Here is a 23,359-nt window from a genome sequence, read left to right on the forward strand (position 1 = left end):
AGAGGAAAAACAAAACCTGGTTATTCAATTAATTTTTTTGTTCTACTTAGATTAGTAGCTTTATACAAGGAAATTTGGTTATTTATGTGGTCTACTATAACTTAATATAATAACTATAATTATAATTGACAGCATGTACTTAGACATTAAAAATTTTAGAAATCTCATACAATTTTGGGACATATATTAGCATTATTCACAAAAATATAACCTAAAGAAGATTGAACAACATTTTGGCAATACTATGTACCTAAATATGTTAAATAATCCTGTTTACCTCTTCTCTGGGTGATTCAGGGGCCCCCTGATCCTTCCAAAAAGCCAGGCATCGGGAAAGACAATTTTGAAACTGAAGTTTGATTTTGGGAAGGCTGTTAAATATGTTCGGAGTTTAAAACACTTGATATTATGAAATAGAATTCCAGATTACCATGAATGATTTATTTTGCCAAAAGGTTGACTCAGAAATTTTAAAGAAGTAAAAACCTTTTATAACCCTTTACAAATTTTGCCGAAGAGCAAATTAGTGCTTTAAGAAAACCTTATTGTACTTTTAATGCTCAGTTTACAGAAAAACAATATAATACCTTTTTGAATTTAGTCAATATGTTCACACAGAGAATTTCTTTTGCAAGATCTTTAGAAACCTTCCACCACTTATTTGAACTTTCAGCTTTATCTTATCTAATTTAAAACAATTTTTTAACCCTAGGCAATAATTTACTTTTCCATGCCTTCTTATAACCTTTTACAAAAAAAAAAAAAACACATTCTATTCTTCTTACACAATTTGCATGTAAAACTATTTTAGTAGTCTCAATTACATAATAATGGTGACCATTAGTCATTTTAATTTTAATGTCTTTTCTTATTCATGTTTTATAAAATAATTTTTTGAGAGAGACTGTCACTCTCTCACCCAGGCTGAAGTGCAGTGGTGCTATCTCGGCTCACTGCAACCTCTGCCTCCCAGGTTCAAGCGATTCTCCTGCTTCAGTTTCCCTAGCAGCTGGGAGTACAGGCATGTACCACCACACCTGGCTAATTTTTTTGTATTTTTGCAGAGTCGGGGTTTCACTGTGTTGACCAGGCTGGTCTCAAGCTCCTGACCTCAAGTGATCCACCCACCTCAGTCTCCCAAAGTGCTGGGATTACAGGTGTGAGCCACCTCGCCCAGCATTTACACTGCACTATTTTTAGCTGGTTTATATAACATGTTTCCCTAGGATCAATGCCATCCTGTTTTCCCATTAGAGAATTGACAACACAATTTGCTGGTACATCCTGAACTTTGCTATACCTTTGTTGTATTCTTCATCGTATGCTCACCTTGGAAATGTGGTGGCCATTTGCTTATCTGAAAGAATATTAAAATTTATCTCCCTTGGAAGAAATGGCTACAGACAGGATAGGCACCAGGCTTAAGCTCCCAAAGTGTCAGGAAGCCTGGGTCTCTGTCTTTCTGGATATTTCCATTTCAAAAGGCATGGAGCCCAGACTCTTGAAGACATCTCTGGGTTGTAAAGCTGGCGATGATATTTAGCCCCTAGAAAGCTCTATTTGTATTCAAAAGGTTAAAGAAAGGACTCTGGCCCACTTGTCTCTAAAGAAACACTCTAAAAACAAGCTGGGGTCTGGCATGGTGGCTCACACCTGTAATTCCAACACTTTGGGAGGCTGAGGCGGGTGGATCACCTGAGATTGGGAGTTCGAGATCAGCCTGACCAACATAGAGAAACTCCATCTCTACTAAAAATACAAAATTAGCCGGGCTTGGTGGCTCATGCCTGTAATCCTAGCTACTCAGGAGGCTGAGACAGGAGAATCGCTTGAACCCAGGAGGTGGAGGTTGCAGTGAACCAAGATTGTGCCATTGCACTCCAGCCTGGGCAACAAGAGAGAAACTCTGTCTCAAAAAAAAAAAAACACAAGTTGGGAAAGTGGGATCTTTTTTTCTTATAAATTTATGTACCCTTAAATTATACATGATTCACAAAGATTCAGTTTTGCCTGGGGCTATTTTTTGTTTGCATGATATAAACAATAGATTTTATTACTTAGAAGAAGCAGGTGATTTCCTAGCAATAGTCTGTTTTGAAATAACCCTGCCTTACTTTCACTTTAAATCTCATCAATATTCACACACACACACAGAGGTCTTACTCTCTGCTCTCCATTTCTCTCTCTCTCTTTCCCGCTTCTCACCTTCCTGTCTTTTAGAGACAATGTACAGTAGAGAATTAATGTGGTTTTAACCAAATGGATTTTCAAGTTTGAATCTCACTCAATTACTTGCTACCTTGGTGTGTAGCTCAATGGCTTTAGTTAGACATATTAATTACCCGTTTTCTGATTATTTTTCCCCCTTGGACAATGGGGATAATAAACAACCTTTATCTTGAGGTATTTTGATATTTAAAATGGTATGTGTAAAGAATATGGCCTAGAATGGAGCTGATAAGGAGAAAACATTGTTATTGTACACTCAGCAAACAGAGGTATTTTAATGAAGTGATTGACAGCAAGACTTCTTGGGCCCAAATCTTATTTAGTAGCTCTGTAATTGTAACAAATTATTAAATCCCTCTTTTAACATTGTGGTAAAAGTATTTGTGATAAGAATACAATGGGATAATCTATGTAAACAAAACGGGTACTATCTTCATTATTATTTATTAAATGTTAAGTGCCAAGACCTGAGTTAGGTGCTAATAATTCAAACATGTATAAGACGTGGACATTCCTTCAGGGCACTTAGAGTCCTCATTATTAAACACAAATAATGAGTTCCATTTTAAAAGAGTCTAATATTCAAGCCAATTGAAGCTAAATAATATTATATTAAGCTTTCTTATTCCTGTACTTCTCAACGTGGCCCACAAACATGAGATGAATGTCATTATTTTAAACGATTCATTGAAGTTTTTTTAATAATTGCAAGCTGTCTCTAAGATCTCTTCCAATAATAAAATTGGAAGATTCTGTTTGAGAAATTATGTCAAATCCTCTCACTAGCACAGCTGTCAGCAATTTCTTTTATGGTTGCTAAATCATGGACTGTCATATTACTCTATTTATTTGCAGAGGTTGTATTGTTTTTTACATGTATAAATACAGGTCTCTAGAAAGTCTGGAAAGCCCCATGACATTGGAGAGGTAAGGTAAAAGTCCAGAGTTCCACCAGGAAAAAAAGTGGGAGAAATCAGTGCAGCCAAATTCAGAACTAAAGAGAAGAGAATAAAGACTCATAACTTTCTCATTGAAGCTGCCTTCTTACCAAGTCCAGAGGATCTCTACTCTGGGTAAGACTACGACTTATAAGGATTTCATGATTTATAAGGATCCATTAGTTTTCTCTAAGTTGACCATCCCCAAGATAGGCTGCAGCTGAGCCAGCTACAGGATACAAGTCCAGATGAAATCCTGGCCTCTTAGGTGGCTGTGTGTACCTTAGTGTGCTCTAATTCCTGCTGTGTCAGATTAGGCTTCAGTAGAGGTGGAACAGATATTCAGAGAAGCCAGTGTTCTAAGATTGTTATTTCTTTTCTGACACCATCTTAAATTACTGTTATCTTTAAATATCTGCCTAATAGACTCTGTCACTTTCTTTATTGGGCCCAACATTTATAGCTCTAGGTAAATGAAGGTAGGCAACTTGGGATCTGCAAAAAGAGGCAACACATTATTATAATCGAGGACCTTATAACATCTTTGTGCCACCACCTTTCTGAGCCGGTGATTGATTGATTCCTATGTTATGGTAGCATAGTATATGCTATAGAATTGGACAGACGCATACTCTGTTTTCACTCATCTTCCATAGATACCCAATCTTTTTAGTTTCTGGTTTGCCCTTCTTGCTTGCCAGCAGATCCTGTAGGCCATTGCTATAAGAGGAAATGGGTCATGATCACAGAAAAATAAACGGCTTTTTTTCCATCTTCTGCTGAAGTGATGGGAAGCCAGATAATTTAATATAAACCTCCAGAGGAACAAGTCAGAAGTAACCAACTCTACAGTGGAAACAAACCACTCTTTATTATAGGATAAAAAATAAAACTGCAGTATCTATCATCTATATTTGCTTGTATCTTAAAGAGATTATATATTTTGTATCATGATCACATAAGTTACAAGGATTGAGACATTCAACTTAAAAACACAAAATTAAAGCATTACTACAAAAAGGCTTTTCACTCCTTTTAACTTTACAAAATTATCAAAATATTTAATTTATCAAGCCCTGGATAAAGACAGCATGATTACAATTGTGCATATGCTACTCTCTATATAGCAGAGATCAGACAAAAAACAAGCCATGGTTTTTCAAAGAATGTTTCATGCTGTGACTTCATTACATGAAATAATTAAAAACAATATGCAGACTGATATACATGGAGGTAATAAAGAATCAATCTTCAAATGCAGAGAATTCAAAATCTGTTAACATAATCGAGTCAAAAATCAACAGAGTAAGTGTCAGGTGCGAGCTATCAGGCTTGCATGAATAACGTGTGAATGCTGATGCACAGTGAGAGGAGGAAGCCATTGGGTAACCTGAGTCCCACAGTCTGACCAGACCCTGCCCACAGAGGGGCTTGCAAGAAATCAGGACCAAGAATGGGTTAGAATGGTATCTATGTTTCAAAGTATAGAGATATGTATAACACAATGTTTCCCAGGTGAAGATTACTATTACTATATACATGAGCTCAGCGAGCTCAGCTTTGCTCAGTCCAAAGATCTAAATGTGAACGTGAAAAGCTTCCAAAGGAAATTTTGTAATTAAGTCAGAAGAGCAAGCGGGGCACCTAGGAAAAATTCCATTTTCTAGAAAATGACATACAAGATGAGCTGGTGGGAATGCAACCTTGTACAACTTTCTGTAGAGGAACTTGGCAATATCTACAAAATTATATACTCTCATCTTTTGACCAAGCAATCCCGTTGGTAGGACTCTATCCTGAAATTACTCCTGTAACAATATAAAAATACACATGCATAAAGTTAGCAGAGTTATTCATTGCAGCATTGTTTGTAATTGCAAAATATTTGAAACAATCTAAACGCCCATACATTGAAGAGTGATTGAATAAACTGGGGTATAATCCACATAAAGGAGTAGATACATGTTAAAAGGATTTTAAAAGCTTTCTATGAACAGACGTGGAGGGATTTCCAAATTTCTATATGATGTGATCTTCGTGTTAGAAAATGTGAAAAAGAAAATATGTACATTCTCATTTGAGAAAAGAAAACCCAAGAAGCGTAAACCAGAAATTAACAAGATTGGGTATCTATGGAGGATGGGTGGGAACGTGGTAGAAAGAATAGAAGACCACTGCAATGGGAGTGGAGTGGTAAGATGAAGGAAAAGTGACACTTCTCTGACTGTAACTTTTTGAAAAGCTCTGAATTTCAGAACCATGATGTTTCACAAACTCAAAAAATAAATCATACTTAAAATCAACCAAGATACCAAGATGTGAAGGAGGCCAAACTGAAACACAAACAGTAACAAATGTAACTAACTGTTTTACAAATGAATACTTTAACCATACTGAAGAAGGTGGAGAAGGAAAAAGCTAACCTAAGCAACTTTGGAATGCAATGTTTTGAGTGTGTATATAAGGCTAAAGACCAAAAGAACTGTACACTAATAATTTTCTATAGGAAGTAAATTTATTTTTCCACAGACTTATTATCAATTTTGAAACTACTATATGAATATACTAGGACTGAGCAAGGAAACAAATGTATTATGTGTTAGAAGACCAAAGTCTGGCTTACTTGGAGAAAATAGTTTAAAAAGGAAAGTCAAAAGCTTGAATAAGCTCAGATGTGTTGGATTGGAACTGGAAATATCAACAGAATCTCAAGCTTTATTATAGAAATGTACAGATAAAAATAAATATAGATGTGCCCTAGTATACATACGTATATTTCTTAACTTTGCCCCTGAGTGGGTCTAGAAATAATGAACACACCTAGAGTGATATCTTGGTGTCAAAGTACCATTATCCATTGAAAGAAACCAAAGATACTGGGAGAAATGTTAGATTCTAGGGATAAAGCAGGAAAAATACAGATATTTTTTCTAGAATATGTTGTGGAGCCAAAAAGGAAAGAAGCGCTGAAAATATGATGGAAGCATGTAAAAAAAAAATGGATCCAGCTTGAAGAAGCTCTCAATGACAAAATCTAGGACAAGTTGAGTAACAAAATAAATATTGACAGTAAAGTATTGAAACCCTCAGAATAAAACTAATATCTCTGAGTCTGCATTGATACAAGTAAATGATTAAATGAGCAAACAAAATAAATAAAGAAGGAACAGCCCTTGCTCACGGTAGAACTCCAGTTAATAAATATAGAAAGAATGACTATAATAGAAAATCCTATTTAGTCTAACACCACAAAAAGAATCATCAATAAAAACTAAAAGTAGTAGCTGAAAAAAAAAAGTATGATGAGATTGTATTTGCATAGTCTCCAAACTGTTTCTCAAAATGGAAACTTTTTAGTAACAAAATGGCACATAACTCTTTAAGGTGGCAAAATCTGGCAGCAAGCACTTTAACCAAGTGATCAAAGTTAAGGCCATAGCACCAGAAAAAGTAATGTCAACATCATGAATCCCTTAATACAAGACACTGAAAATGGCAGAACATCACTTCTGTGACATTTGCAAAAAAAAATGCATAACTTCAATCAATGAGGAAACATCAGAAAACTCCAAATTGAAGGATATTCCTCAAAATCACAGGCCAGTGCTATTCTAAAATGTCAAAGACATGAAAGACAAAGAACAAATAACGAACTATCAAAGATGCAAGAAAACTACAGAAACATAATGACTAAATGCAATGAGGGATCCTGGATTGGATCGTGAAGCAGAAGGACATTAGTGGGAAACTGGTGAAATGTGAATAAGCAGTGTAGATTAGTTATCATTGTACTGATGCTAAAACCCTGGTTTCAGTAATTGTTCTATGGTTAAGTAAAATATCTACATTAGGGGAAGCCAGGGAAGTGGTGTATGGGCACTCTTCATACCTATCATGCATCTTTTCTGTAAGTCTATTTCAAAATGAAATTATTTTAAAGGGCAGACAGTGGCCCAGTCTATAGGACAGCCTTAAAGGGCCACATGTCGTCTTAGAAATGCACAAGAAACAATGTTCAAGAATAGAAAAAAAAATTTATGCCCTATTGTAGATTTCAGCTCAACTGACTTACCAGACATTACTTTCCATTTCATTTTTTCCTTGCAGACAAAGGAACGCCCTGAACATGGCATCAGAGATCCACATGCCAGGCCCAGTGTGCCTCATTGAGAACACTAAAGGGCATCTGGTGGTGAATTCAGAAGCTCTGGAAATCCTGTCTGCCATTACACAGCCTGTAGTAGTGGTGGCAATTGTGGGCCTCTACCGCACAGGCAAATCCTACCTGATGAACAAGCTGGCTGGGCAGAACAAAGGTGAGTGGCACCAGCAAAGCATGGATGAGCCCCATCTGTCCAGTTACACAGTCAGTATCTAGTATGAAGATGGGATGAGAGAAAGTTAGTGTTGGGATAAATATTGATAGCTAACTTTGAATTCATCAGTGAATCCTTCAAATTCACTCTGGAGGATTGGAGTCAACTGACTCTTCTCACTTTGCCTTTATTTTCACATTTCATATATAAATAAGGTATTAATAAAAAAATTAACTTAATAATGCATTATTTACTAAAATATTTATGTAGTGATAGCAAGTTTCCACAGAACTTTAAGATAAAATGAATGTTTCAATCCATATTGGATATTCTAATTTCTCTATTTTTTGTAATTAAGGTCACTATTGGTTATAATTTCTCTTATCTCTTTTACATGAGACTGTTGTCCAGTGTCAGGGGCTCAGTGTGGCTTACAAAGCACCAAGCTACCAGTCAGAAGGCTGATGTTAAAGTGTAGTTTGTATGTCTTTCTAACTAAGCCAATCAGTTACTATTTCTACTCTTCAGTTTCATCATTCAGGAAATGAGTGATTTGACTACCATATCTTGAGTTCCTCTGTTAACTCACAATAACAACAGATAGTCACTCTCCAAAGAAATGAATATATTCAGGAATAAGCAGGGGATTTATAAATTCTGGAGATGCATGCCATAACAAATAATAAACTCATCTGGAAATGTTAAGGCAGTGAGAAACTTTTAAAGGCAAAACGGAGACATATATGCCAGTTGATGTAAAATGAAAGTTCATTGGTTTACAGGATCATATTGCAGGTGGGGACATGTGCATTGGCTGTTGCTTGAGAGAGTTTTATGCATAGAACCCTGACTGCAGGGACCCTGATGGCAGCAAGTAAGGCCACTTGCAAGATTGTGGTTAGGACTGGCTATTACTGGAAGTACAGAAGTAGCCTTTGTTGCAAGGTTGTAGTTTGGCAATGTCCTAATGGCAGTTTCCACTACAAGAAAGTATACATGAAAGCCCTTCCTTCATGAACTCCTGACTCCATTTTGTTAGGGTTTGGCATAAGTGACTCCATTTTGCTTCTGACAACTTTTGCAGTTCCCCCTTTGATCAAGATCTTTCTCTGAAAGCATCTCTGATCGATCATCCTGTAGTTTTATACTTTGTGTTCCTTAGTGTTTGGATGCACTTGATTTGGTTGGTTTGGTCCCAAGTCAGGGGAAAGTGATTGGTGACTGGGAGTCATTTTCAAAACCGTTTTAGCCACATTTGAGCAACAAGGAGGTTTGGAAGGAGTGGGTTTCAGGCTAATTCTACCTGGAATTCATTATTAAGTCAATTTTTTCAATTCCACGTTTTCAGCATATTCTTTAAGTGCTGAGCCAGCATTATTCTGTTAGGAGTGTCGTTTCTGCAGAAGTCAGACAGGTAACAGGTACAAAGCTTAAAGAAAATAATGCAAAGCAAAACCAACAGGAGCATAACAAATTCATTTTGGATGATGGTTCTGAACCAAGAGGCCAATTAAACAAATTAAAAGACCATGTGGAACTGGGTAAGATTTTTTATAGGCATTGAGTCTTTTATGTAGTTTGATTAGTGATTCTATTATTTAGCATCTCATAACTTGGTTAAATTAAAGCCGAGAGTGCTAACTCTGTAAAAAGGTATCACTGGTACAATTTGAACAAAAAGTTGTGTTAGGAATATTGCTGAAGTTATTCACTACATGGAAACAAGCATCTGTTAGTTCATGTAAAGATTTGGGATTGGCATGACAGATCCAACATTCCATCAAGTACGCACAGAAGCTGCTGATTATGAAATTATAACTATAGCATTATCCTGTCAAGTGAAAAAGAAGGCACAAGCAAAGAAAATTTAAGAAGGATAAGAATCTCATTTTTATATGTATTGTTCTATCATTCTTAGAAAAAGCTGTCCATAGCATGAAGCCATCAACTTCTCATACTGGTTTACATACTAAATGTCTTTGGGTATGGCATTGAGTGGTTTGGTGAACTTTTTGTGTGGCCCAAACATGAGACATGAGACTCATCCCTTGAAATTTACATTGAGTTGTGTAGCTTTAGTGTATAGAGCTTCAGGAACAGAGCAGTTTTTTATTTTAGCAATTCCAGGCCAGAAAATTGGGTTGGACGAACCTGGAAGAATTCAAAATTTAGTCCAGGTTGTAGATAAATAATAATAAACTCAAAAGTAATGCATAGGGCTGCAATCTAATAACAGATGAACTATAGTTTTCCTTTCTTAATCATAAATTTTCTCCTCTAGTCATTCCAGTTTTTACCAAGATAAGGTTTCTTTGTTTGCAGAATAAATTTAACCTCATCAAACAAAGCCTGATTATTTACACAAGTACAGCAAGAACAGTCATGAGGCTCTTTTAAGTTTGCTTCGTTGACACTTTAAGCCAATTAAATAGAGCTCTTTCACATATCTTGGAAGAAAATTATTACATACACAAAACATGCAAACATACATACATACACAAGCAAAGGTCACAGGGTTTTTCACTTTAAAAATTTTAGTCATAACATGGTAAAACAGAGATACAAACTCACTTGTTTGTAAAAAGGACAGCTAAATCCAAACTTATTTTTCTGAAAAAATAGAATAAGTTAAGGTTACTTGCTCAAATGGCTAACCTTTTGAGATTTTCCATTTGCCTTTAACTGTTAATTCTATGGAGGCTGTGGACTAAATCTGGGGTAAACTGCAGTTTCCACAGGAGTTTTTGTTGTTGTTGTTGTTGTTGTTTTTTTAACTTGAGGTGGAGTTTCGCTCTTGTTGCCCAGGCTGGAGTGCAATGGCGCGATCTCAGCTCACCGCAACCTCCGCCTCCCGGGTTCAAGCGATTCTCCTGCCTCAGCCTTCTGAGTAGCTGGGATTACAGGAGCCCACCACCATGCCTGGCTACCGTTTTTTTGGTTGTTGTTGTTGTTGTTTTTTGTATTTTTAGTAGAGACAGGGTTTCTCCATGTTGGTCAGGCTGGTCTTGAACTCCTGACCTCAGGTGATCCACCCGCCTTGGCCTCCCAAAATGCTGGGATTACAGGTGTGAGCCACCACACCTGGCCAGTTTGGTTTTAAGTATAAAAATATTTGTCTTCCTTTTAAAAAAAATTCAGTCTCAAATGAGTATAGTGGTTAATTCATCAGGTGTTTATATTTTAGCTAGAGCTGGTGGAAAAATAAATGCTCCAAGCAGTCTTGAATTTAGTAACAAATTTACCTTTCTTTTGTTTGCGTTTTGCTTTGCTCAACTAGTCAGCATGGGTGGAAAATATTTTAGGAATATTTTTTAAAAGGTTATTTTCAGTTTTTCTGTTTTCTCTGGTCCATATGGAAGTGAAGACATTTTCTTCTCACAGAGAGACCTATTATTACTCTGAGCTCTAGATTTTGGCCAAAGCACAAAGGGGTTAAAAAGCAGACCTAGTTGACTGGAGAGCCTAACTTTTATAAATACTTATCTAGTTCTTTTCCTTTTTTTTCTCCTTAGGAATGGGTAGGTAACCAAGCGAAAAAGTAAGAGGAAAAATAGAGCAAAAATAGAGAAGTTAGAAGCCTCTATATGCCAATCAGAAATACATCTCATTGTTTCTGAGATGTTTGGGATCCCTTCCAATTTTAAATGCTCTTCTTAAAGTGCAGTTCTTGAAAGTTCATCTGGAATGTTCCACATAATGGCCATTGTAATTCTAAACTACTTTTGGTGTAATTTCTCCATCAATTGAGAAGTGTGCATGAGATAGACCATAAATATAGCTGGCTAGAGTCCCAGGAGAAAGATTATTCTGACATGCCTTTAAATTTGAGTATCTCATTTTGTTTCTCATTAATCTCTGAAGAGAAAAAAATAAAATCCTATGAATCTGGTTGGGAATGTCAGGAGTTTGGACTGGTGTTTTGTTTCACAATGTACCTGGTCCAGGGTATTTATTTTAGTTGGTGGACAGTCATTGCCTTAGTTGTCCAACCCATGACCACATTTTCCCTGCTGCATGGACATTTTCTTAAGTGTGGCAGATGCTCTAATGGTAACCTTGTCCATTCATGGCCAGTTTACCTTCACACAAAATACTTTATCTTCAGAGACTGGAGTCCCTCATTAATGATGGCACTGCTTTAATTGCTTTAAATTGGTCAACCCATGCCTATGTTTGGTACGTTTATTTTTGCTCTTGGCAGATGTTCATAAGTAAGAAAACACTCAATTCACCAAATTTTTAAATCAAGCAGGCAGACCAAACAAAATATTAAACCAGGCATGCAGAAGTTAAAACAAACAAACAAAAAAACACAGAGTACTCACCAGAAGGACAATGTTCTTATCTCGTGAAGGGCTTCCCAGAAAAGACAAAGTTGTTTTTAGGCTAAGAAGGGATTCAAGGCCTTTTATTGAGGTGACCTTATCCAAATAAGATCCTGAACTAGACAAAAAGAAGGGATTTTAACCCAAGGGGAGACTCAACACAGTAGAAAAGGTCAGCTGTGGAAATGAAGAAATCAAAGGGCTCAACAAGTGAATACCATGCATGGTTTCAGGGGCTGATGATCATTCCAAGATGAGCTCACTTTGGGTCCTACTTCTGATGCCAGATTATGTCAAGCTAAAATAACAACAGAGAAAGTAGTTCTCCAAAGAAATGAGTTTATTTAAGAATGAGCAGGGGACCATATGCATACCAAATTCAGGTATGCACATTATAATAAATCATAGGTGCATCCAGGGTGGTTGAGACAGTGGGAAACTTTAAAAGACAAAAAGGAGAAGTACATGCAGGGTGTTCTGAAACAAAAGTTTATTTGTTTACAGGAGCTTACTCACAGGACTTAATATGTGTGCTGGCTCTTGCCAAGAGAGAGTCTTCACAGAAGGCACCCTGATTGCAGGGACTCTGATTGCAAGTTAGACCACTTGCAAGTTTACAGTTAGGACTGGCTATTACTGGAAAGATGTCCTCAGAACATTAGCCTTTGTTGCAAGGTTGTGGATTGGCAACATCTTCAATGGCAGTTCCCATCACAGGAAAGTGTGTGCGAGAGATTTTCCTTCATGGTCTGCTGACTTCATTTCATTCAAGTTTGGCATTTTGATGCTGACAACTTTCACACTTTCCGCCTTTAAAATTCTAGAACTCTTTTACTAGTCCAAGGTATAACTTTTTAATTCCTGCGGTATTCTAATGCCTCGTGGATTTTCTTAAATATTTTCCTGATTTTTGTCATCATCCATCTGAAACACTTCAGTGGGTTCTGTTACTAACAAATCTGGTCTACTGGGCTACATATTCAGGGGTTCAAATCACAGACTCCTCAACTACATTTCAAGATTTTATTCTCACTACTCCACTCCTGGAAGCCATTTCAACAGACTATACTAGAGTGGATGCTTTATACTGTCCTTCCCATGTCAGAATCTCCTCTATTTGGATATCCTTCTGTTAACGTGGGACCTGCATAAGGAAAAAGAATCACTACATGAAGATGAACCCAGTACCCGGACCTCTTGTATCAGCCCTCTCTCTAATTTTACTTATGAATGCATGCTTTTTTCTTCCTCTTGAGTGTTGCATAAAAATACACAGGTATCTTAGTTTGTGTCTGCCACTATGACAAAATACATTAGACAGGGTAATTTATAAATAATAAAAACTTATTTCTCGTAGATCTGGAGGTTGGGAAGTCCAAGATTAAGGCACAAGGAGAGTCAGTGTCTAGTGAGGGCTTGTTACTCATAGAGGGGGTTTCCCACTGTCCCCATATGGCAGAAGGGGCAGAAGGAACAATGAAATTGGTCTTTTTATATATATACTTTAAGTTCAGGGATATATGTGCAGAACATGTAAGTTTCTTACGTAGGTATACACGTGTCATGGTGGTTTGCTGCACCCATCAACCCATCATCTGCATTAGGCATTTCTCCTAACACTATCCCTCCCCTAGCCCCCACCCCCCAACAGGCCCTGTTGTGTGATGTTCCCCTCCCTGTGTCCATGTGTCCCCATTGTTGGACCCCCACTTAGGAGTGAGAACATGTGATGTTTGTTTTTCTGTTCCTGCGTTAGCTTGCTGAGAATGATGGTTTCCAGCTTCATCCATGTCCCTGCAAAGGACATGAACTCATCCCTCAAGGCCTTTTATAAGGGCATTAAGTTTATTACTGAGGACATGACCCTTCATGACTTAATCACTTCTGGCTTTTTTTTTTTTTTTGAGACGTAGTCTCACTCTGTCACCAGGCTGGAGTGCAGTGGCACAATCTCAGCTCACTGCAATCTCTCTGCCTCCTGGTTTCAAGCGACTCCCCTGCCTCAGCCTCCCAAGTAGCTGGGACTACAGGCGTGCACGACCATGCCTGGCTAATTTTTTGTATTTTAGTAGAGACAGGATTTCACCATGTTGGCCAGGATGGTCTCTATCTTCTGACTTTGTGATTCACCTGCCTCGGCCTCCCAAAGTGTTGGGATTACAGGTGTGAGCCACCACACACAGCCCACTTCTGACTTCTTAATATCATCACCTTGGGGTTTGGTTTCAGACTTCACTGAAATTCCAACGTATGACAGGAGGATGTTCTTTCATATGGTTCTGAACATATGGTATGTTCAGACCATAGGAACAGGTTAATAGAGTTTACATTAATTCTGTAATATAACTTATTTGAGCCCATATAGATATGAAGTGAATAGGGGACCCAAGTACTTCCTGAGAAAGTCATTTATACAAATAAAGATTTGATTGATTGTCTTTGCTGAAATGGAAGCAACCCGTTTCCCCTGCCAGGAACTTAACGTTCCTATACATTTAACTGGTATAGGCCTTGTCTGCCTGGATTCTGCTGTCACTATATGTTGTTTCTCCTCTTCCCTTGAAGGCTTCCCTCTGGGCTGCACAGTGAAGTCTGAAACCAAAGGCATCTGGATGTGGTGTGTGCCCCACCCCTCCAAGCCAAACCACACCCTGGTCCTTCTGGACACGGAGGGCCTGGGTGATATGGAAAAGGTAAGAAAGAGACATAGAGAAATCTTCTTTACCTTTGATTCTCTATTTATGTCTTTATGCATAGTATCAATCCAACTTCTCTGGCCTATTCCTGAATCACAAATCTGATTATGGGAAACAAAGCTAAATTTCATTTCCTGGAACTTACTTTCTTGGTAAGCACAAATATTTTGGACTATTGGTGATACATCTTATTTTTAACAGTTGGATGAATTATAAAATTTAATAAATACTTACTGCATGGCAGAAGTCTAGGGCTGTGTGCTATATTAATACAGAATCCTGAATTTCAAAGCTCTACGCTAATCAATGAACCAGGTAAATGCTCAGAGCCTAGTGGCGAAGACAACATTGTGACCATTTAGAGTGCTCAGATGCTGAAAGTGAGGGCCTAACCTAATGATACAATTTAGGAGAAAGCTTCCTGGAAGAAGCTGTAACCTGTGGGATTAATGGGTACTACTAGTTAAGGTGTGTGGGGTTCGTAGGCTTGAAGGTAGAATCAGGAAAATAGAGTTTCACTGAAATAACCTGTTTTTAAATGTATAGAAAAGCACTAGCTAGCCGGGCACGGTGGCTCACGCCTGTAATCCCAACACTTTGCAAGGCCGAGGCGGGTGGATCATCTGAGGTCAGAAGTCCGAGACCAGCCTGGCCAACATAGTGAAACCCCATCTCTACTGAAAATGCAAAAATTAGCCCAGCGCAGAGGCGGGCGCCTGTAATCCCAGCTATTCAGGAGGCTGAGGCAGGAGTATCGCTTGGACCCAGGAGGTGGAGGTTGCAGTGAACCGAGATCATGCCACTGCACTCCAGCCTGAGTGACAGAGTGAGACTCCATCTCAAAAACAAAACAAACAAACAAACAAACAAAAAAACAAAAAAAAAAAAAAGAAAAAGAAAAGAAAACCACCAGCTATACCGGGAACATTTATAAAATTTTTACCCAATTTACTGGGCTAGGCAATGTAGTCATCACTGACTTCTAGAATAGTGTGAGCTAGCCCCACACAAAAATTTGCAAATTGGCTAATTCTAGATAATTTTGCTTTATAGTATTCAGTGCAGTCTTTTCCTTTATTTATATTAGTCTGAGTATAAATTGAAAATAGGATTAGTCAGAAACGACAGGGGGATGTTACCACTGACCCCACATAAATACAATATTAAGAAAACCTCCATGGACATAAACTAGACAATCTACACAAAATGGACAAATTTGTTGACACATATACCCTCTCAAGACTTAACTGGGAAGAAATTGAATCCCTGAACAGACAAATGACAAGCTCTGAAATTGAGGCAGTAATAAATAGCCTACCTACCAAAAAAAAAAAAAAAAAAAAAAGCCCAGAAACAGATGGATTCATAGCTGAATTTACCAGATGTACAAAGAAAAGCTGGTAGCATTCCTACTGAAAATATTCCAAAAAATTGAGGAGGAGGCACTCCTCCCTAACTTATTCTATGGGGCCAGCATCATCCTGATACCAAAACCTGGAAGAGATACAACAACAAAAGAGAAAATTTCAGGCCAATATCCTTGATAACATCAATGCAAAAATCCTCAACAAAATACAGGCAAACTAAATCCAGCAACACATCAAAAAGCTTATCCACCATGATCAAGTAGGCTTTATCCCTGGAATGCAAGAATGGATCAAGATATGCAAATCAATAAATGTGATTCATCCCACAAACAGAAATAAAGACAAAAACCACACGATTATCTCAATAGATGCAGAAAATGCTTTCAATAAAATTCAAAGTCCATTCATGGTAAAAACTCTCAATAAACTAGGTATTGAAGGAACATAGCTCAAAATGATAAGAGCCATATATGACAAACCCACTGTCAACATCATACTAAATGGGCAAAAGCTGGAAGCATTCCTCTTGAAAACCAGCACCAGACAAGGATGCCCTCTCTCACCACTCCTGTTCAACATAGTATTGGAAGACTTGGCCAGGACAATCAGGCAAGAGAAAGCAATAAAGGGCATCCAAATAGGAAAAGAGGAAGTCAAACTCTTGCTGTTTGCCAATGACATGATTATATGTCTAGAAAACCCCCTATTCTCAGCCCAAAAGCTTCTTAAGCTGATAAACAACTTCAGCAAAGTCTCAGGATACAAAATCGATATGCAAAAATCACTAACATTCCTATACACCAACCACAGTCAAGCTGAAAGCCAAATCAGGAACAAACTCCCATTCGTAATTGCTGCTTAGGAATACAGCTAACTAGGGAGGTAAAAGACCTCTCCAAGGAGAACTACAAACCACTGCTCCAAGAAATCAGAGATGACACAAATAAATGGAAAAACATTCCTTCCTCATGGACAGACAGAATCAATATTGTTAAAATGACCTTACTGCCCAAAGCAATTTATAGATTCAATGCTATTCCTATTAAACTACCATTGAGATTCTTTACAGAATTAGAAAAAACTGTTTTTAAAAAATTCATATGGAACCGAAAAAGAGCTCAGGCAAAAAATAGCCAAGGCAATTCTAAGCAAAAAGAACAAAGCTGGATGCTACTCGACATCAAACTATACTACAGGGCTACAGTAACCAAAATACATGGAACTGGTACAAAAACAGACACATAGACCAATGGAACAGAACAGATAACCCAGAATTTAAGACTGCACAACTACAACTATCTGATCTTTGACAAACCTGAAAAAAAAAAAAAAACAAGCAATGGGGATAAGATTCCCTATTCAATAAATGGTGCTGGGATAACAGGCTAGCCATATGCAGAAGATTGAAATTGGACCCTTTACTTAGACCATATACAAAAGTTAACTCAAGATGGATTAAAGACTTAAATATACAACCCAAAACTATAAAAACCTTGGAAAACCACCTTGGCCATATCATTCAGGACATAGGCATGGGCAAAGATGTCACGATGAAGACACCAAAAAAGCTGTAGTAACAAAAGCAAAAATTGACAAATGGGAACTAACTAAACTAAAGAGCTTCGGCACAGCAAAAGAAACCATCAACAGAGTAAACAAACAACCTAAACAATGGGAGAAAATATTTGCAAACTGCATCTGACAAAGGACTAATATCCAGCATCTATAAGGAATGTAAACAAATTCACACACAAAAAAATACATTAAAAAGTGGGCAAAGGACATGAACAGACACTTTTCAAAAGAAGACATACATGCAGCCAACAATCATATGAAAAAAAAAAAAACTTAACATCACTGACCATTAGAGAAATGCAAATCAAAACCACAATACTATCATGATCACACCAGTCAGAATGGCTATTATTAATAAAGTCAAAAAATAACAGATGCTGGTTAGGTTGTAGAGAAATAGGAACACTTATCCATTGTTGGTGGGAGTGTAAATTAGTTAAACCATTGTGGGAGACAGTGTGGCAACTACTCAAAGACCTAAAGACAGAACTACCATTTGACCCAGCAATGCCATTACTGGGTATGTACCCAAATGACTATAAATTGTTCTATTATAAAGATATGTGCACATGAATATTCATTATGGCACAATAGCAAAGACATGGCATCAATTTAAAGGCCCATAAATGATAGACTAGATAAAGAAAATGTGGTACATATACACTATGGAATACTATGCAGCCATAAAAGAAGAACAAGATCATTTGCAGGGTATGGATGGAGCTGGAGGTCATTATCCTTAGCAAATGGATGCAGGAACAGGAAACCAAATACCACATGTTCTCACTTATAAGTGGGAGCTAAATGATGAGAACACATGGACACATAGAGGGAAACAACACACATTGGAGCCTATCTGAGGGTGGATAATGGGAGGAGGGAAAAGATCAAGAAAAAAAACTAATGGGTACTTGGCTAAATACCTGGGAGATGAAATAATATATGCAACGAACCCCCACGACACAAGTCTACCCATGTAACAAACCCTGTTGTGCAGTATGAAAGCCAAAACATACTAATTCTATTTTTTCAAAAGAAATTTTTTAAGTGTTGTTTTTAAGCATTTGGAAAGGAAAGCAATAAGCCATTATTGTGATGAAATTATTTCTTTTTTGTCACCTCTATTTCTAATTTTAGTTATTTACTAAACACATATAGCACTAACTATGTGCCAGGAACTATTCTAAGCACTCAATAAATAATAACTTGTTTAATCATACAACGACCCTATGAAATATGTACTATTATTATCCCTACTCAACAGATAAGGACACTGAGTAGAGAGAGGTCAAGAAACTTGCCCACGGTCACACAGCTACCAGCGGTCAAGCTGGAATCTGAGCCAGGCATCCCATCTGTGAAATCTGTGTTCTTCACTTTGCTTCCTCCCTAAGTGAAATTTTAAAATCTTCACAGATGAGGAAGTTAAGGTACATTTTTTTTTTATTATACTTTAAGTTCTAGGGTACATGTGCACAATGTGCAGCTTTGTTACATATGTACACACGTGCCATGTTGGTGTGCTGCACCCATTAACTTGTCATTTACATTAAGTATATCCCCTAATGCTATCCCTCCGCACTCCCTCCACCCCACAGCAGGCCCCAGTGTGTGATGGTCCTCACCCTGTGTCCAAGTGATCTCATTGTTCAGTTCCCACCTATGAGTGAGAACATGCGGTGTTTGCTTTTCTGTCCTTGTGATAGTTTGCTCAAAATGATGGTTTTCAGCTTCATCCATGTCCCTGCAAAGGACATGAACTCATCCTTTTCTATGGCTGCATGGTATTCCATGGTATACATGTGCCATGTTTTTTTTACTCCAGTCTATCGTTGATGGACATTTGGGTTGGTTCCAAATCTTTGCTGTTGTGAATATTGCCAAAATAAACATACGTGTGCATGTGTCTTTATAGTAGCGTGATTTATAATCCTTTGGGTGTATACCCAGTAATAGGATGGCTGGGTCAAATGGTATTTCTAGTTCTAGATCCTTGTGGAATCACCACGCCATCTTCCACAATGGTTGAACTAGATTACGGTCCCACCAACAGTGTAAAATTGTTCCTATTTCTCCATATCCTCTCCAGCACCTGTTGTTTCCTGACTTTTTAATGATTGCCATTATAACTGGTGTGATATGGTATCTCACTGTAGTTTTGATTTGCATTTCTCTGATGGCCAGTGATGATGACCATTTTTTCATGTGTCTGTTGGCTGCATAGATGTCTTCTTTGAGAAGTGTCTGTTCATATCCTTCGCCCACTTTTTGATGGGGTTGTTTGATTTTTTTCTTGTAAATTTGTTTAAGTTCTTTGTATATACTGGACATTAGCCCGTTGTCAGATGGGTAGATTGTAAACATTTTCTCCCCTTCTGTAGGTTGCCTGTTCACTCTGATGGTAGTTTCTTTTGCTGTGCAGAAGCTTTTTAGTTTAATTAAATCCCATTTGTCTATTTTGACTTTTGTTGCCATTGCTTTTGGTGTTTTAGACGTGAAGTCTTTGCCCATGCCTATGTCCTGAATGGTATTGCCTAGGTTTTCTTCTAGGCTTTTTATGGTTTTAGGTCTAACATTTAAGACTTTAATCCATTTGAATTAATTTTTTTATAAGGTGTAAGAAAGGGATCCAGTTTCAGCTTTCTACATAGGGCTAGCCAGTTTTCCCAGCACCATTTATCAAATAGGGAATCCTTTCCCCATTTCTTGTTTTTGTCAGGTTTGTCAAAGATCAGATGGTTGTAGATGTGTGGTATTATTACCGAGGGCTCTGTTTTTTCCATTGGTCTATATCTCTGTTTTGGTACCAGTACCATGCTGTTTTGCTTACTGTAGCCTTGTAGTATAGTTTGAAGTCGGGTAGTGTGATGCCTCCAGCTTTGTTCTTTTGGCTTAGGATTCTCTTGGCAATGCGGGCTCTTTTTGGTTCCATATGAACTTTAAAGTAGTTTTTTTTTCCAATTCTGTGAAGAAAGTCATTGGTAGCTTGATGGGGATGGCATTGAATCTATAAATTACCTTGGGCAGTAGGGCCATTTTCACGATATTGATTCTTCCTACCCATGAACATGGAATGCTCTTCAATTTGTTTGTGTCCTCTTTTACTTCGTTGAGCAGAGGTTTGTAGTTCTCCTTGAAGAGGTCCTTCACATCCCTTGTAAGTTGGATTCCTAGGTATTTTATTCTCTTTGAAGCAATTGTGAATGGGAGTTCACTCATGATTTGGCTGTTTGTCTGTTATTGGTGTATAAGAATGCTTGTGATTTTTGTACATTGATTTTGTATCCTGAGACTTTGCTGAAGTTGCTTATCAACTTAAGGAGATTTTGGGCTGAGACAATGGGGTTTTCTAGATATACGATCATGTCATCTGTAAACAGGGACAATTTGATTTCCTCTTTTCCTAATTGAATACCCTTTATTTCCTTCTCTTGCCTAATTGCCCTGGCCAGAACTTCCAACACTATGTTGAATAGGAGTGGTGAGAGAGGGCATCCCATCCTGTGCCACTTTTCAAAGGGAATGCTTCCAGTTTTTGCCCATTCAGTATGATATTGGCTGTGGGTTTGTCATAAATAGCTCTTATTATTTTGAGATACATCCCATCAATACCAAGTTTATTTAGAGTTTTAAGCATGAAGGGCTGTTGATTTTCTCAAAGGCCTTTTCTGAATCTATTGAGAAAATCATGTGGTTTTTGTCTTTGGTTCTGTTTACATGATGGATTACGTTTATTGATTTGCATGTGTTGAACCAGCCTTGCATCCCAGGGATGAAGCCAACTTGATCGTGGTGGATACACTTTTTGATGGGCGGCTGGATTTGGTTTGCCAGTATCTTATTGAGGATTTTTGCACTGATGTTCATCAGGGATATTTGTCTAAAATTCTCTTTTTTTGCTGTTTTGTCTCTGCCCGGCTTTGGTATAAGGATGATGCTGGCCTCATAAAATGAGTTAGGGAGGATTCACTGTTTTTCTATTGATTGGAATAGTTTCAGAAAGGATGGTACCAGCTCCTGCTTTTACCTCTGGTAGAATTCGGCTGTGAATCTGTCTGGTCCGGGACTTTTTTTTTTTTTTGGTTGGTAGGCTATTAATTATTGCCTCAATTTCAGAGCCTGCTATTGGTCTATCAAGAGATTCAACTTCTTCCTGGTTTAGTCTTGGAGGGTGTGTGTGTCCAGGAATTTATCCATTTCTTCTAGATTTTCTAGCTTATTTTGTAGAGGTGTTTATAGTATTCTCTGATGGTAGTTTGTATTTCTGTGGGATCGGCGGTGATACGCCCTAAATCATTTTTTATTGCATCTATTTGATTCTTCTCTCTTTTCTTCTTTATTCCTCTTGGTAGTGGTCTATCAATTTTGTTGATCTTTTCCAAAAACCAGCTCCTTGATTCATTGATTTTTTGAAGGGTTTTTTTGTGTCTCTATCTCCTTCAGCTCTGCTCTGATCTTAGTTATTTCTTGCCTTCTGCTAGCTTTTGAATGTCTTTGCTCTTACTTCTCTAGTTCTTTTAATTGTGATGTTAGGATGTCAATTTTAGATCTTTCCTGCTTTCTCTTATGGGCATTTAGTGGTATAAATTTCCCTCTACACACTTCTTTAAATGTGTCCCAGAGATTCTGGTATGTTGTGTCTTTCTTCTCATTGGTTTCAAAGAACATCTTTATTTCTGCCTTCATTACGTTATGTACCCAGTAGTCATTCAGGAGACAGTTATTCAGTTTCCATGTAGTTGAGTGGTTTTGAGTGAGTTTCTTAATCCTGAGTTCTAGTTTGATTGCTCTGTGGTCTGAGAGACAGTTTGTCATAATTTCTGTTCTTTTACATTTGCTGAGGAGTGCTTTACTTCCAACTATGTGGTCAATTTTGGAATAAGTGCGATGTGGTGCTGAGAAGAATGTATATTCTGTTGATTTGGGGTGGAGAGCTCTGATGTCTATTAGGTCCTCTTCGTGCAGAGCTGAGTTCAATTACTGGATATCTTTGTTAACTTTCTGTCTCATTGATCTGTCTAACGTTGACAGTGGGGTGTTAAAGTCTCCCATTAGTATTGTGTGGGAGTCTAAGTCTCTTTGTAGGTCTCTAAGGACTTGCTTTATGAATCTGGGTGCTCCTGTATTGGGTGCATATATATTTAGGATAGTTAGCTCTTGTTGAATTGATCCCTTTATCATTATGTAATGGCCTTCTTTGTCTCTTTTGGTCTTTGTTTGTTTAAAGTCTGTTTTATCAGAGATGAGGATTGCAACCCCCGCTTTTTTGGTTTGTTTTCCATTTGCTTGGTAGATCTTCCTCCATCCCTTTATCTTGAGACTATGTGTGTCTCTGCTCATGAGATGGGTCTCTTGAATACAGCACACTGATGGGTCTTGTCTCCTTATCCAATTTGCCAGTCTGTGTCTTTTAATTGGAGCATTTAGCCCATTTACATTTAAGGTTAATATTGTTATGTGTGAATTTGATCCTGTCATTATGATGTTAGCTGGTTATTTTGCTAGTTAGTTGATGCAGTTTCTTCCTAGCATAGATGGTCTTTACAATTTGGCATGCTTTTGCAGTGGCTGATACTGGCTGATCCTTTCCATGTTTGGTGCTTCCTTCAGGAGTTCTTGTAAGGCAGGCCTGGTGATGACAAAATCTCTCAGCATTTGCTTGTCTGTAAAGTATTTTATTTATCCTTCACTTATGAAGCTTAGTTTGGCTGGATATGAAATTCTGGGTTGAAAATTCTTTTAAGAATGTTGAATATTGGCCCCCACTCTCTTCTGGCTTGTAGAGTTTCTGCCAAGAGATCTGCTATTAGTCTGATGGGCTTCCCTTTGTGGGTAACCCGACTTGTCTCTCTGGCTGCCCTTAACATTTTTTCCTTCATTTCAAGTTTGGTGAATCTGACAATTATGTGTCTT

At 37.8% G+C, this 23,359-nt stretch overlaps 1 protein-coding gene and 1 long non-coding RNA gene across 2 annotated transcripts in view; one reads left to right on the forward strand and one right to left on the reverse strand.

Annotated features, from left to right (window-relative positions):
- Nucleotides 1-23,359, reverse strand: part of LOC129524788 (uncharacterized) — a 51,787-nt gene that overhangs the window by 570 nt on the left and 27,858 nt on the right. The gene's annotated exons all lie outside the window — the stretch shown is intronic.
- Nucleotides 3,193-23,359, forward strand: part of GBP7 (guanylate binding protein 7) — a 44,303-nt gene continuing 24,136 nt past the window's right edge. The window contains exons 1-3 of the mRNA XM_019027091.4: nucleotides 3,193-3,302; nucleotides 7,275-7,483; nucleotides 14,374-14,501. Coding sequence (XP_018882636.3) covers nucleotides 7,294-7,483; nucleotides 14,374-14,501 — 318 coding nt within the window. The 5' untranslated portion in view covers nucleotides 3,193-3,302; nucleotides 7,275-7,293. The remainder of the gene's footprint in view (nucleotides 3,303-7,274; nucleotides 7,484-14,373; nucleotides 14,502-23,359) is intronic.

The sequence above is a fragment of the Gorilla gorilla genome, chromosome 1 (assembly GCF_029281585.2).
Source record: "Gorilla gorilla gorilla isolate KB3781 chromosome 1, NHGRI_mGorGor1-v2.1_pri, whole genome shotgun sequence".
Classification (NCBI taxonomy): domain Eukaryota; kingdom Metazoa; phylum Chordata; class Mammalia; order Primates; family Hominidae; genus Gorilla; species Gorilla gorilla.